This window comes from Suncus etruscus, chromosome 1 (assembly GCF_024139225.1).
Source record: "Suncus etruscus isolate mSunEtr1 chromosome 1, mSunEtr1.pri.cur, whole genome shotgun sequence".
NCBI classification, from domain to species: domain Eukaryota; kingdom Metazoa; phylum Chordata; class Mammalia; order Eulipotyphla; family Soricidae; genus Suncus; species Suncus etruscus.
Window position 1 is genome coordinate 155,727,578 of NC_064848.1, and position 14,903 is coordinate 155,742,480.

General features: G+C 49.0%; 2 protein-coding genes across 2 annotated transcripts in view; one reads left to right on the forward strand and one right to left on the reverse strand.

Moving 5' to 3' along the window:
* The first annotated feature begins 6,896 nt into the window (after positions 1-6,896).
* PIMREG (PICALM interacting mitotic regulator) lies at positions 6,897-10,834 on the forward strand. Its single transcript, XM_049782633.1, has 4 exons — positions 6,897-7,187; positions 9,013-9,302; positions 10,149-10,244; positions 10,721-10,834. Exons 1-4 carry the CDS (start codon positions 6,897-6,899, stop codon positions 10,752-10,754), a joined length of 711 nt encoding a protein of 236 aa, XP_049638590.1. The 3' UTR covers positions 10,755-10,834.
* Positions 10,835-14,297: 3,463 nt separating this feature from the next.
* PITPNM3 (PITPNM family member 3) overlaps positions 14,298-14,903 on the reverse strand; it is a 92,866-nt gene continuing 92,260 nt past the window's right edge. Inside the window, exon 21 of the mRNA XM_049782172.1 lies at positions 14,298-14,884. The gene's annotated coding sequence lies outside the window, so the exon portion shown is untranslated. The remainder of the gene's footprint in view (positions 14,885-14,903) is intronic.

A 14,903-nucleotide genomic window follows, 5' to 3' on the forward strand; every position in this document is an offset into this window, starting at 1 on the left:
ACTGTGATGTAATTCACAGTGACCTAAAAGGGTCTATTGATGACTCATTGCCTAAAACTATTACTCTTTCAATGGTTTCCCTTGTAGAAGGTCAAAAAGCATTTAGGGATTGAGGATAAATCCAGGGATTAGAGTCTACAGTTTGAGACAGTAGTTAGTTGTTGGGTGCATCACAAAAAGAGAGTGTTGAAGGTGAGGTAGGGGTGGGCAGATATTTTACTACCAAGAAAAATGAGAGACAGGGGCCTGAAAGTGAGTACAGTGAATAGGGAACTGGCCTTGCAGAGAGCTGATCTGCTGCCTTGCACAGAGCAGATTTGGTCTCCAGCATTCCAGATGGTCTTTCGGGTCCCACCCAGACTGATCCCTGAGCACAGAGACAGAACTAAGCCCAGAGTACAGCCAAGTGTGCCTCCTAATATAATGATAGGCCAATCTCAGTCTCTAGATGGAGCCACCCTTTGGCACCTCCTAATGAACTCCAATTATGATGCAATTCTAGTAAACCTACTCCCTAAAATTCAGCCTAAGTGTCCAGGGTATATATACCCTGGGGTATAAAACTGAAGCTCTTGCCCAGGTCTGGTCTGGGAAGCCCTGCAGTGCCTCCTCTTGCTCTGTTCTGGCCCTCTTTCTAGCCAGATTACTTTTATCCTAGAACTTGACTTCTCATACTGACCTTTACAGTTCCTTCTCTCCTCTGATCTTTCCTAATCACTTTGTTCAGTAATTCCTCAACAAAAGCACCAGAGGCTAAGGGCTGCCTACCTCAACCAAAGTTCATGTGGGGTACCCCTTTTCCTTCACACCCTCTCCTCACCCCCTAGAACTTCAAACTCATGGGGCTATGTAGATTGTAATAGTTCCACATCAGGCCAACAGCTCCATGAGGTCAGAGAGAGGGGCCAAGTTTTCACTGCAGGGTCAAGAGCCTTGTAGAGAAGCCTGGGGTGCAATTCCTCTTCCACAACAGAGACCAGGGGTGGGCTAGACGCCCCGCTAAAGAAAAACCCAGGGCTGGAGAGATAGCATGGAGGTAGAGTATTTGCCTTGCATGCAGAAGGACAGTGGTTCAAATCCTGACATCCCATATGGGCCCCCCCCCCACCCCTCGAGCCTGCCAGGAGCGATTTCTGAGCGTAGAGCCAGGAGTAACCCCTGAGCACTGCCGGGTATGACCAAAAAAATTTAAAAAATAATAAAAAACCTTCCACTTGAAACACTTCACTGCTTTTCTTTCTTCAAGGAGCAAGAAGCCCTGTAGGGGGCCAGAGCAATAGCACAAAGGTAGAGAGTTTGCCATGCACACAGCTGACCCAGGACAGATCTGTGATCAATCCCCAGTGACCTATATGGTCCCCAGAGCCAGGTGCAATTTCTGAGTGAACAGCCAGGAGTAACCCCTGAGTGTCAGCGGGTGTGGCCCAAAAACCATAAATAAATACATAAATAAATAAATAAATAAATAAATAAATAAATAAATAAATAAATAAATAAAAAGCCCTGTAGCCTTCACCCCTGTGAAGCCCTCACCCTGGCCTCCCACCTCACCCTGCTATTAGTCACCCCTCCCCAACTGCTTTGCCCTCTAAGAAGCATCTTTTTTAGGAGATGTTTCTTCTGCCAGCTCTTGTTGTCGTGGTAACTGCTCTTCTCTCACCTGGCCTGCCCATCAGGGCTCTGAAGGGAGGGCTGGAGGCTGCCTGCTGCTGCCCATCAGGAGGGCCACACAGGCCTTCATTACTGATGCTAAAGTAGGCCCTGGACTCTCAGGTCGAGTTTAGGTCTTAGAATCTAACCTCTACTCCATGTCTGTCTTGCCTCAGTCTCAAGTTTTACTGATGGGAATCCTAGCTTTGTTGAACTGGAAATAAAAATAGCTTCTGCATCAGAGTTATGAGGATTAAGAAATGGAGAAAGAGGAAATGTGCTCAGCACACACATCTAAGGGCTTGGCAGACAAAAACTTTTCTAGGGTTGTGTGTGCTGGTCACTGACCCAGGACATCTTGGCTGATAGTTCAGCATCAGAGACTCCATTTCTTCTCTTAAATTTTTTTTTAATTTAAGCCTTTGAAATTTACAAAGTTATTCATAGTTGAGTTTCAGAAAATGTTTCAGCACCAATCCCATCAGTGTCAACTTCCCTCCATCAATGTTCCCAGAGTTCATCCCATACTTCTCCCACCACCACCCAGCTTGACACCAAAACAGGCAACTTTTTAAATTTGGTTGTTAAAGTTGGGGTCTCATGATTTCAGGGTTGACTCCATGGTTTGGATATTTAGTTCTGTCTTTCCTTAACACCAAAACACCAACATGCCCTGAGTCCCTGTCTCCTGTTATTTCACATCTTTTTTCCCCTCCCCTCTATTTTTTTTTTCCTTTTCCTCACCATACTCTTCGGCCAAGGGTATTCTAGGCAACTCATATTTAAACCACTGCATTCCCTCATGCACTTATTCTAAATAACATATATAAGTGATACCATCCTATATATATTTTCTTCTGGCTTATTTCATTTAACATGTTATCTTCTAGTTTCATCATGTTGCATGAATTGCATGATTGCATCCTTCCTTAGAGCTATGTAATATTTCATTGTATATATCTACCTCATCTTCATGATCCACTTGTCTGTTGTTAGACATCTAGGTTGATTCCAATTCTTAGTGTACTGAGTACTGCAACAATTAGTGGTATTCGTATGTCTTTGTGAATGAATGTTTTCTATCCTAGAGATAGATACCCAAAAATGAAATTTCTGGGTCATATGGCAACTCAGTTCTGAGTTTACTGAGAACCCTTCATACCATTTTCCATAGGGGAAACAGACAACACTGAACCAGACAACACTGGATGACAACACTAGCAGTAGATGAGAGTACTTTTCACTACATTGCCAACACAGATTATTCGCAGTATTTTTGGTACATGCCAAAAACATGCTGGTGTCAGATAATCTCATTGTCATCTTGATTTGGATTTCCCTAACAATAAGTGATGCTGATTTCTCATTCATGTGCCTATTGGCCATCTTTTGGTCTTCCTTAGAGAGGTGCCTCTTCATTTGTTCTCCCCGTTTTTAATGGTGTTTTAGATTTTGCTGGTAATTTGATTTATTCATGCCTTTTTGTCTTTGTGTACCAAAGTTGAGCACCTTGAGGAAAAGGAATGTTTTTGACTTGGCAAACACAGTGCTGAATCTGTCACAGACAGTCTAGGTAGTAGGACTGTAGAAAGACTGAAAGGGTCACAGGGGTGGAGAGGATTTGAGAGAGATGGAGTGAAGCATGTTGGGTTAACCTGTAGTACCCAGAAGGAACTGAGTGTGTGAGATGGTCTGCTGCCTGTCAAGGTAGAGAGTGGTGTAAGGAGACAGAGTTCCTGACCAGGACTGACTAATGGAATCCTTGGCCCCTGATTTGTATTAATATGGAAATATAATTTGTTGTAGCTATTGTTTGGTTTTTTGGTTTTTGGACCATACCCAGGGATGTTCAGGGATTACTCCTGGTTCTGTGCTCAGGGATCACTCTTAGCTGGCCTGAGAGGATCATATTTGGTGCTAAGTATGGTACCAGGGTTACCATGCAAGGTAAGCACGGTATCCAGGCACTATTGTTCAGCCCCAGGAAATTTGTTTTTTATTTTGGGGGGGAGGACATTTTGGGGACTAGGGGTAGAATTTGACCAGATTTGTCAAAGATTAGGGGTGAATCCTGCTCTCAGGATTCCTGAGATTAGGGGTGAATCCCTGCAATCAGGGAACACTCCTGGCAATTTTTTGGAATGTCAGGGACCAAACCCAGGTCTGCCATGTGTAAGGCAAATACCCTACTCACAATTCTATCTCTCCTGTCCTCTAATAGGGAAAGTTGGACTCTATCCATCTCCTCACCCAGATATAGGCTGCAATTAAGGGTAAATTCTGTTGACTTTAAACAAAAGCAATTAGCTCACACTAATTTATTAGGAAACAACAACAAAAATAGTTTGGTAGGTGACTTGTCGTGTAGAAACTCATGTGCTTATGTCCCCTAGTCAGAGACTAGCAACCGCTTTTATAGATGACAGTAACAATGCCTCTTTCTTTGTAAGGGGAGTGTCATTACTTATCCCAGAGGCACCTGTTGGGCCTGCAGTTTGCTGCTTGGGCTTGTGAGGACACTCTCCTCTAGCTTCACTATGTTCTAGTCCAGAGAGAAAGAGCATGGAAAATGCATATGCACATGAATCATCGACTTGTGATTGAGGTAGCAGAGGGCCCCCAGAGATTAAAAAAAAAGAATAAGGACAGAGCTTGGAGGAGTGAATATGCAGACCTTACTAAAACAGGTACAGATGGTTGGATGGCAACAAGGAAACCTGGAGATGGAAGAATGGTGTGGCTTCTTTATTTTCTTCTGGGAGCTAAAAAATGATAGTCATCCAACAAGACTTCAATCCAACAAATGGCTAAGTATATCTCTAAGAAGGAATAAGGGCTGTCTTGGTCTTCAAATAAGTGAGATAAAAGGTAGTGATAGTGGAAAAGACACAAAATGAGAGGCAAAGGGCTCAAACACCATTCAAAAAAGGTATCTGCACCCCTATCTTTATGGCAGATCTGGAAACAGCCCAAGTGTCCAAGAACAGATTATTGGATTTAAAAAAAAGTGATTTAAATATGCCATGGAATACTACTGACTGGAACAAAAGAGCAAAGTATGCAATTCTCTGCTTTGTAGAGGGTGAAGTCAGTCAAGCACAGGACAGACACAGAATGATCACTCAGAAAGAGAGAGGGAATAACAGATGGTTGAATGGAGAATGAGAACTTATAAGGGAGAATAGTAAGGAAATAATAGATGATCAAAGGAAATGGAGCTTGAGAGCTGAGTTTCTGTAGAGGAAAAGGGATACTCAAGTGGAGGGTGTACTGTTTGATAATTTGTATATGAAACCTGATCGTGATAAGCATGGAACCTAAAATGTAGTTAGTTAATGAAAGGGGGAGACATTTTTCGCCACAAAGCAGAATCAAGGTAAAAGGATGGAAGCCAGAGGGAGGATGTAAGAAAAGAGGTACAAGCCATGTCGTCACTCCTATCATAGAGGGAAAGAGAACAGTATCCCCGACCCATGAGGACATGAGATGAAGGAAGGGAGTTTTGGTCTTGGTTGAACATTGGTATTGGAATCAACTGGCATGCTAATAAAGACACTGATCAAGAGAGGAGAAGAGAGAAGAGAAGAGGAGAGGAGAGGAGAGGAGAGGAGAGGAGAGGAGAGGAGAGGAGAGGAGAGGAGAGGAGAGGAGAGGAGAGGAGAGGAGAGGAGAGGAGAGGAGAGGAGAGGAGAGGAGAGGAGAGGAGAGGAGAAGAGAAGAGAAGAGAAGAGAAGAGAAGAGAAGAGAAGAGAAGAGAAGAGAAGAGAAGAGAAGAGAAGAGAAGAGAAGAGAAGAGAAGAGAAGAGAAACCTGAGCTCTGCCATTGCTGTCAAAGAGAACAAGCTCAAAGATTCTGGGGAGCAGGGAGGCTTACTTAATGGGTTAAAAGATGGGTTTCGTTGGAGGTGGGATAATTCCTTGTCTGTTCCCATTTCTAGTATCTGGTTGTCTCCTTCCCTCCCCTCCTTTCCAACTCCCTCTTCTCTCAGCCCCTGCTCTCCACCCTTCCTCTCTCCACCCCTCTCCTCTCCTCCTCTTTTCTCCTTTCCTCCACTCCCCTCTTCTTCCCTTATTCCCTCTTTTCCCCTTCCCTTCCCTTCTCCCCCCCCCAACCCTCCAACGCTGTGACGGGGGTCGAACCCAGGACCTCACCCAAGCAAGGCATACCCCCTCCCCGCCCTAGGATGGGGTTTCCTTGGCGGCAGATTGTGGGCGGCAAGTTTGGGGAACCGAGAATGGTGAACCGTGAGTGACTGTCAGTGGAGCCAGCGCTGCGAGCGAGCCTGACCAGGCCCAGTTACTGGGCCGGGCCCAAGCGCACCCTGGCCCAGAGGACCCCAAAGTCCGTCCGGCTCCGCCCGCGGAGCGGAACGCGGGCGCGGACAGGGCGTGGTGGCCAGCGCGGGGCGCCAGGCGGGGCGGGGTCCGGCTGGCGAGCGCCCGGTTCCCGCCGCTGGACCGGGATTGGGGGGGCCGGAGAATACAAAGCCAAACCCGCGGGGGGATCCGAGGATGAAGGGGAGGCCGGGCCAATCCGAGGCAAGATTCACAGTCGCGATTGCAGAAGGCCAATCACATCCTGGGCACCACCGAAGTTTGTGGAAGCGGCCAATCCGCGGGGCGAGCAGGGCTGGGGGCCGACCGCGCTGAGTTTCAAATCTTGGGGTGGGCGAGTTGCAGCTGAGTGCAGCATCGGGTCGGCATCGGGGGCTGTTGGGTGAGTTCGGGCCGGCACCCGTGGAGCTGCTGTTCAGAATCCCGAGGACAGAGGAGGTTCGGTTCGGGGGACGTCATAAAGGGGGGTGGGGGGATCCAGTATTGCAAGGATGGAAATCGGGGTGTTCGGTGGGCTGACCAGGCCTGGGAGGTAGCGCTTTGGTTAGAACCATTTGATGAAAAAGTCCCTGGTTGCAGACCATGACCAGTCCAGGGAGGAAGAGGAAGCTGGGGTGAAAAGCAGTTATTTCAGGCCCTTGTGGTTTGGAACCGCTGCAAACGCTGTCCGGCTTTGTTCAGCCTCTGCCTTCTCCTGGGCCTCGCTGGCCTCGCTCCATAATGCGCCCTCCTACCCATATTCACACCAGCCTGCCCCCATAGGTTTCCTTCCCATCTCATCCCCTGAACTGGGAGGGGAAGGGAGTGGTGTGAAAGGTGGAGAATGGACCCTGGGAATGGAACAGAATGCCCTCTTGGACCTGCCGTTTGACCTCTAGGATCTGGTTGGCAGAACACATTTGACCAGGCAAATGGCCTCTCGGTGGCCAGGCTTGGGAAGCTCCATGCGCCTCAGATCCCTCCCAGACCACAAGCAGCTGGAGGAGAGTGAAGAGCAATCTGCAGTCTGCCACAGAGAGGCCCCTGGAGGAGGCCTAGGCTCCCTGTGCAGGCAGTTTCAAAGGAGACTGCCCCTGAGATCAGTCAGCCTCAACCTGGGACCAGGCCCCTCTTGGAAACACCTGGAAGCCCCAGAGCCCAGCCAGCAGGGACTCCAGGCTGCAGCTCGATCAGCTAAAAATGCCTTGGGTGTTGTGTCTCAGGTAAGGCTAACAATGCTAACAAGGGATGGGTAATCCCTTCTTGGAGACTACCTTAAGCTGGCTGGCTAGATGGATAGTGGCTGTCTCCCAAGGAACCTCCAAAAATACAGATCCTATGAAAATGGGGAGTTTGCTCATTGCTATGCCCCCAGCACCCCAAATAGTTCCTGGCCATTAGCAAATAGTTGAGCGTATGAGAACAATGCCATGGTGGCCAGAGAGATAGATAGTCCAACAGACTGAGTGCATGGGAAAGAGAAGAGGAGAGGAGGAAAGGAAAGGGAAAGGAAGATCATAGCCGAAGCATCTCTGTCTTCTGATAGGAAATTGCAAGTCAGTGGCTAATGAAGTGGGGAGGCCAAATAGCTGGTGAGAGCATCTCAGAGATGACACTGTGGTAGCCACCCAAGGAAGGGTAGGAACAAGGAGTGTAGAAGGCAAATCTATTCCCAGGACCAAAGGAGGAACAAGCTGCAGAGAGACTGGTAGGAATGTAGTCTGTATATGGTAGAAAGATAGAGCAAGGAGGGACAGGTGACTGAGAGGAGAGAGTTAGACGCTAACCAAAGTCCCTTGGAGCCATTGAGCACTGTATAGGACAGAAACTCAGCATGATTAGGCAACTAGACCTTCTCTTTCCTTTGCTACTTAATGGGGTTTATAACAGACTTGTCTCTGGGAGCTCGGCTCTGCAGAGGAGTGAAAATTTGAAGAGCTGCTCTGAAGGTCAATTTGAGAAAATCTGGTGTTTGAAGAGATTGTGAGCAGGAAACTGCTGCATGTTTTAGATATGACCAGGCTCCTTGGACTGGAGAGATAGCACAGCAGTAGGATGTTTGCCTGATACGCGGCCAACCAGAATGAACAGTGGTTCGAATCCCAGCATCCTATATGGTCCCCAAGCCTGCCAGGAGTAACCCGAGTGCCACCAGATGTGACCCAAAAACAAAACAAAAAAAGGCCAGGCTCCTGACAGGAAGACCCTGGTTTCTTTTTTTTTCCCCATTTTTTTTTTCCTTTTTCAGGCTTAGGGGATCCTCTGAGATGCTGGGGATTGAATCCAGGTTTGGAAGAAAGGGAGAAAGGGAGGGAGGGAGGAAGGGAGGGAGGGAGGGAGAGAGGGAGGGAGGGAGGGAGGGAGGGAGGGAGGGAGGGAGGGAGGGAGGGAGAAAAAGAAGAAAGGAAGGGAGGGAGGAAGGGTTATTTTCTTATTCCTGGGAGCAGAGAAATAAAATTAAGATAGCCTGCCCAAGGTCACATGTTTAAACTAAGATTTTGCTCTAACATTCATTTTGTTTTATCATGGAAAAGACAGGCTAGTTAAGGAAGAGTTTTTACAGACATTCCCTTGCTGATGAGAAAGGGCCAGCAGTTAGGGCTCGACACACTGCTCTGCATTATGGGAGGTATGGAAGTCTTAGAGCTTTTCAGCGACCAGATTCTAGAGAAGAATTCACAAATGTGGTGCCTGGGTCTGAATGGAAGAGCCCAGAGGCAGGGAAAGAAACAATGAACTTTCTAATGGGGAAAGGCTAAGGTCTTCTCTGAGTTTTCCCCTTGAGTTCCTCTATCAACCTGTGCCCCCTTAAAGAGAGTTTGTCTTAGACATAACAGGCTTCAGGAGCCCAGTGTTTCTACTTCTGGGTGCTGCCTGTGTCCACAGGGCTCTGAGCTGGCCCCGCATGCACCTGCTTCCCACAATACTACCAATTCCCCTTGCCCTCATGACTAAGCTGCAGTGGACCAAGTGCTTAGAGGTGCAACTTGGAGCCCCTGGGCTAACTCACCATTGGCTTTGGGCTCCCTGCTCTTGTACCTGTCACAGAGGATCCAGGAGTCTTACCAGAGCAGCACCAAATGGTTGGTGGAGACCCAGGTGAGAGCCAGGAGAAGGAAAAGAAGCATACAAAAAGGCACTAGCCCCCCAACTCGACGGCTGAGCCAGAGGAGCACCCGGAAGTCTGGCACCACTCCTACCCACTCATCACCCTGGGAGAGGGAGTACGCCTGCCTCTCTGCCCACAGCGGCCCACATGCTCACCCACTGCGGCGATCCAGGAGGGAGGCTGCCTTCCGGAGCCCTTACTCCTCCATGGAGCCCCTCTGCTCACCCAGGTAAGAAGAAGGCCTGGGGCCGGAGAGATAGCATGGAGGTAAGGTGTTTGCCTTTCATGCAGGAGGTCATTGGTTCGAATCCCGACGTCCCACATGGTCCCCCGTGCCTGCCAGGAGCAATTTCTGAGCCTGGAGCCAGGAATAACCCCTGAGCACTGCCGGGTGTGACCCAAAAACCACAAAAAAAAAAAAAAAAAAAAAAAAAAAAGAAGAAGGCCTAAGGCCAGAATGATAACACAGCAGGTAGGGCATTTGCCTTTTGGGATTCAACTTCCACCATCCCATATTGTCCTCCAAGTCTGCCAGGACAGATTTCTGAGCACAGACCCAGAAGTAACCCCTGACTGCTGCTGGGTATGGCCAAAAAAAAAAAAAGAGTAAGGTCTGTCGATCCAATGGTGAATGTTCAGAGACTTCAAGACCTTCCTGTATGCTGGGCCACCCTGACCTGTCACATCCATGGCCAGCCCCTCTCTGTCTACCTGCCCCCTCTCCCATTCCCCCTCCTTCTAGGATTAGCTTCCTATTGTTATAGGAAAAGGCAATCTTTGACCCACAGGGTCACAGCCAAGCTTCCTGGTAAACCCAAAGGCCCCTTTTGTAACTCATTTAGGGATTGGCACTCCACTGATCCAAGCACAAAAAGATCAGGACTCACCAGTTTGTAAGATCATCTGACCTTGGCTTTGGCCTCAGGGGCATTGATCCTTCTAGTGTCTGCCAGGCACTCCACACTGCTTCCAATTGCCACTTTTCAGAGTGGTATGTTCCCATCCCCAGAGCTATCTTGTTGAGACTTACATGGGTTTTCAACTAGTCACTGATGTGGATTTTCCTTGTGTTCAGTGAGTCTGACAGTGACCTGGAGCCCGTGGGTGCAGGAATTCAGCACCTCCGGAAGCTGTCCCAAGAACTGGATGAGGCCATTGATGCTGAAGACAGGTGAGTAGGGGTCTCATTACCCACTGGCCTGGAGGCTCTCCTTAAGGGTGTCTGGCTCTCTGTGACCTGCTTTGTGACCCTGGTTGGTTCCTGCCCCTCTCAGAATCTTGGTCTCCTCAAGTGCAACATGAGAGGGGATAAAAAGACCCTATGGGTGCATGTGGGAGGCAGCCTAGGCCTTGGGTCCCCACTTTCATCCCTCACCTGGAACCTCATGCGGCCATCTGGTTCTGAAGTAGAGACCCAAGACACTCAAATTAGGGACAGAGCCAATCAGGAGCTGCCCTTTTATGAACCATTTTTTTGAGGGGGGGCCTGGTCATTGTAGTGGACTACTAGAGCCCCAGCAGTTCTGTGGGTTGGATGGGCCATGCTCCTGCCTCTATGCCAGGCCATGTCTTTGCTAATCCAGGCTGGGAAAGTCCCTCAGCCTGTGGCACCCATTGGCATCTGTCCTTTCCGTTTTCCATCTCCAGTGGCGACATGACCATTTCTCTCATTCGTAACTGAGGACAGTGCTCGTCGGGTAATCCACTGCCCAAGCATGACTTCGTCATCCCTATCTTCCTCGTCCTGCTCCTCTTCTCTTCAGACCTGAGCACACATGCATATTCAAAGGCATGTTCAAGAACTGGATATTTTCTGGAATATATATTTTCTGATATATATTTTTCTGATATATGTATTTTCTGATAGGACCAGCCATGTAGAAAGCTATCTACTAGCTCAGAACCAGTGATGCTGACCACACTCACCCCATCACTATCAGCATGGGCACAATTCCACCTCTCAAACTGGGGATAAAACAGACTATAGTCTCCCTCCCCTGCCTCAACCACAGTGAGGCCATGGAGACAGCTCTTATAGGCAACACATCGTCTGAACTGCCCTCATGCCCATGATTACTGGGAGTTCTGGCGGCTATGGGCCCACAGGACAAAGCTCAGGCCTGTCAGCTTCTGCTCCTGCTCTGGCCACCTCAGGGTCTATCAGTATCTGCCCAGAAGTTACTTCAGAGACCAGGAGACGGGGGATCTGGTCAGCTCATGAGGAGCTAGAAATATCCAACACTTGAGCATTTTGGTGGCCTTGTGTGCAAAATGAAGTACCGCCAGCAAAAGGCTCCTGAAAGATAGGTGGCTCTAGGCATGGGTCTTGGGTCTGCCATCCACTGTCTCCAGTACCCGGGCTCCAGGGAACCCAGCTCCTGTGCCTTCTCCCTACACCAGAGTCCTGAAAATGGGTATGGATTTCCAGGTCCTCAGATCCTATGTCCATGATGCCTTCATGGTACTGTTCTGCTATTTCCAAATTTTGTGAATTATTTAAGAAATCTGCCTTGTTATTTCTAGATAAGCTTGCTTTTCATAATAAAATCTGTATCTGAAATCTCTTCCCACCTCTACCTCCCACACTGCTTTGAGCAGTAGGTGTGTAATTGTTCCCCTCACCATCACTACACTCACATACACACCAGCCAGCCAGTCTGCTGAACAAAAGGTCTCGGGGTCATTCAGAGCAAAGCATATTTTAAAGGCAAATAAGGTTTTTATTTAAGTGACAACGTTTGAGAGTTAAAAACCAGCTCACTTCAAAATCAAGACCAGTTGTAAAAATCTTTTTAACTCTGTAATACTGTTTTGTCTTATTAAAAACCTGGTATTTTACATTTTCTTTTCTAACGGATTTTGTACAAGGCAGCCATAAGGAACAGAATAACCTTGTTCACCACACAACCATCCATCACAGATAATACTGGAAGTTACATACTTAGGGACAGTCAGACCACAGCAAGACCAGACAGGCTGCCACCTCCAAGTAAACAAAGAGAAAAAGAGTTGGGATAGGGGATCCCCATGAGTGAGAGTCTCACCTGCCCTGCCTGCACCTGTGTCAACTCCTCTCCTTATCCAACTGGTTTTTCTCTCAAACTTCGTATAGTTTCTGAGCAGGGAGAGTAGACCTAGGTAGGGGGGGGGGGGGTCTCCTCATTTGAGCTTAATTATTTTTTTAAAAGGATATTCCTCTAAGCCCAGAAAGAGGAAGAAGAAAGGAAGGTGTGGTTTTTTGTTTTGTTTTGATTTTGGCTGAGCCAAAGAGAACAGGTTTCTAGAGCATTTGGCACCCAAATACCCCAGCATTTGGAGAGAAAGTTGTTTGTTTAAGGCGGGGGGGGGGTGGGTTTCTGTGAGGCTCCTTTGCAGTCAGGGGTGGGTAGGGTAGGTTGCACCTGGGAGCTGGTTCCTAGGAGCTGGTCCCTGCAAAAATTCACACACCCCTCTGGACCCATTTTTCTCCTGCTTTGGGCCCAACTTTCTTTTACAAACGGATGTCATGTTTGACCTGCTGGACGCTCCCAGGGTACAGGACTGAACTCCAGAGAATTAAAAGCTGAGAGGTCCAGCCACCCACTATAAGCACTGCCCCCTTGGTCCCTCTTGGAGCCCTGGGGTTTAAGAGTGCTTGGTTTCTACAGCCCAGCATTAGCAGGAGGGCCAAGTGTGCGGAGCCTCAAGAAGAAGTTGAAAACTTTAGTGTGAGGAAAGAAAGATGTTGGAAGAGCAGACCCTGGCAAAGGCTGCACCCTGTACCCCACCCCACCCCAGTGTGGCAGGCAGGTCCTCAACCATCAGGGCAGCCAGCTCATGGGAAGAACAGACATGTCACATGGAGAGCAAGAGCTTTGGTGAGATGGGGAGATCTGTATCCAGCTCCTACAGAGTAGACACAGCAAGAACTGGACAGATTCTCTAGAAAACAGCCAGATGGGGTGACAGACTATCAGGTACAGGTGGCAGTGCCACCTAGAGCAACACAACTTGGTTGTTTTTCCAACTGAACTAAATAAACAAGACAACGTAGCACTGGTGTACAGAGTTCTCTTGGTTACTAGGGTGCTGTGAAAGCTGCTATTTGGAACCGTACATGTGTGGTCCACACTGGGCACTGGGTTCACAAATGGCTCACTGTACACCAGGGGTCTCTCCAGCCAGAACTCACAGTCCACTCCTGAACCAAACGACCTGACCCATGAAGGCTCCAAATTCTCCAGAGTCCTGACCCTCATCTCCTGAGATTCTCAGAAAGCAGAGGGATTCTAACTGAGGGAGATACATCCCACACCAATAACCCTATCATTCAGGAGAGAAAGCATCAGTCCTTCCTACTGAAAGGAGGCAAACTAAGTCTACCCAAAGTTAATCTGCAATCTCTTCTAGAAAGGAGAGGAATGGTTAGGGTTAAAGTGTCCGATGAGCCCATGCCTATGGAGAACCAAGAAGGAGGTGATGGTCAGGAAAGATGTGCAATGCCAGGAGGCTGGCTCAGAGAGGAGCTAAGGGGCTGGAGTGGGGGTCAGGGGGATCTCTTTATCAGACTACCAACAGCTCTGGGCTTGAGTGCTGATGCAGGATAAAACGTAGAGCCCAGAACAGGCAGACAGGTCAGACCAACATGGTGGGGGCTAGCAGATTGGAGAAGACACATTTCTAGTGGAGAGCTGCAGGTGGGGCCTGGCAATTCAGAGGCCTCCAGCCCTATAGGACACCCCATTTGCCAGGTGTCTCACAAGGGTGCCAGCTGCCCTACCAACAGCCGACATTGGGGTGAATGTTGGCTGCATGGGAGCTGCAAGAGGTAGACATTGAGCAGAAGCAACACTGGGTGCACACAGGTCCCTGCTGTGTACAATGTCTGGGGCCCCAACGGAGCCTGGCCAAAAGGGCAAGCTGGCCTTGGGCACAGCCCACGGGCTTAGAGGCAGGCAGGCCTAGCCACCTCAAATCACAGGGGCCAGACCTGTGCCAGAGAGCAGAGATGGTGATTGAAACCAATACTCAGGCCAAGGCTCAGCAGCAGGAGGGCCTGGACAGGCTTTTAGGGTCCCTGGAGAGCCAGGCCTTGCCAACCTTAGAACTATGATGGGCACAAACCAAGCAAAATAGGAGGGGGGGGGGAGGAAGAGAGAACAACAGTTTGAGCCAAAATTACATGAGCCCCTGGAACTCTGGGGTCTTAGCACTAAGCACTCCACAGGGAAAAATTCATTTTGAGTGGGCTCATGTCTCCCTAGGGCCAAGTTTGGGTGTCAGAGTAAAGCCAGTGTCTCTGTGGAACAGAGGTCCTTTCCCACTCCTGCCCCCACCCCCAGATTCCCTCGGACTGGTGAGGTCCAGGTCTGTCTTGGGAGTTCTCAGGCTCAGAAAGTCTCCAGGGCAGAAGGACAGGCCAGGCCAAAATCCTGACCTTACAGGGAACTGTGCTGGGGAGATCCCACCCATTTTTTAGGAAAGTGGGGCTCAGAGGGAGCAAACAGTGGGCTCAAAGGTTTCCCACCAGCCCAGAACCAACACCTCACAGAGGAGGGCACCAGGCAGGGCTCCAGAAGAGGAAAGCTTGTCCCCAGGAGAACACTGGACAAGAAGGGGGACATGACAGCTTTGAGGAAAGACCATCAGCACCAGACCCCTCCTCCGGGGCCTGAGAACCCTCTGAACATCTTAGGAGCCTGGAATACAGCTTCACTCCCAAACAGTGACCCCTGGCCACAGGAGAGCCAGGCCCAATAGGATAGGCCATGATGTCACCGGGAGGGCGGGCACAAATACCACTTGCCACTCTACCGGCAGTAAAGAAGCTGTCTTGTCAGCAGCTGGGGCA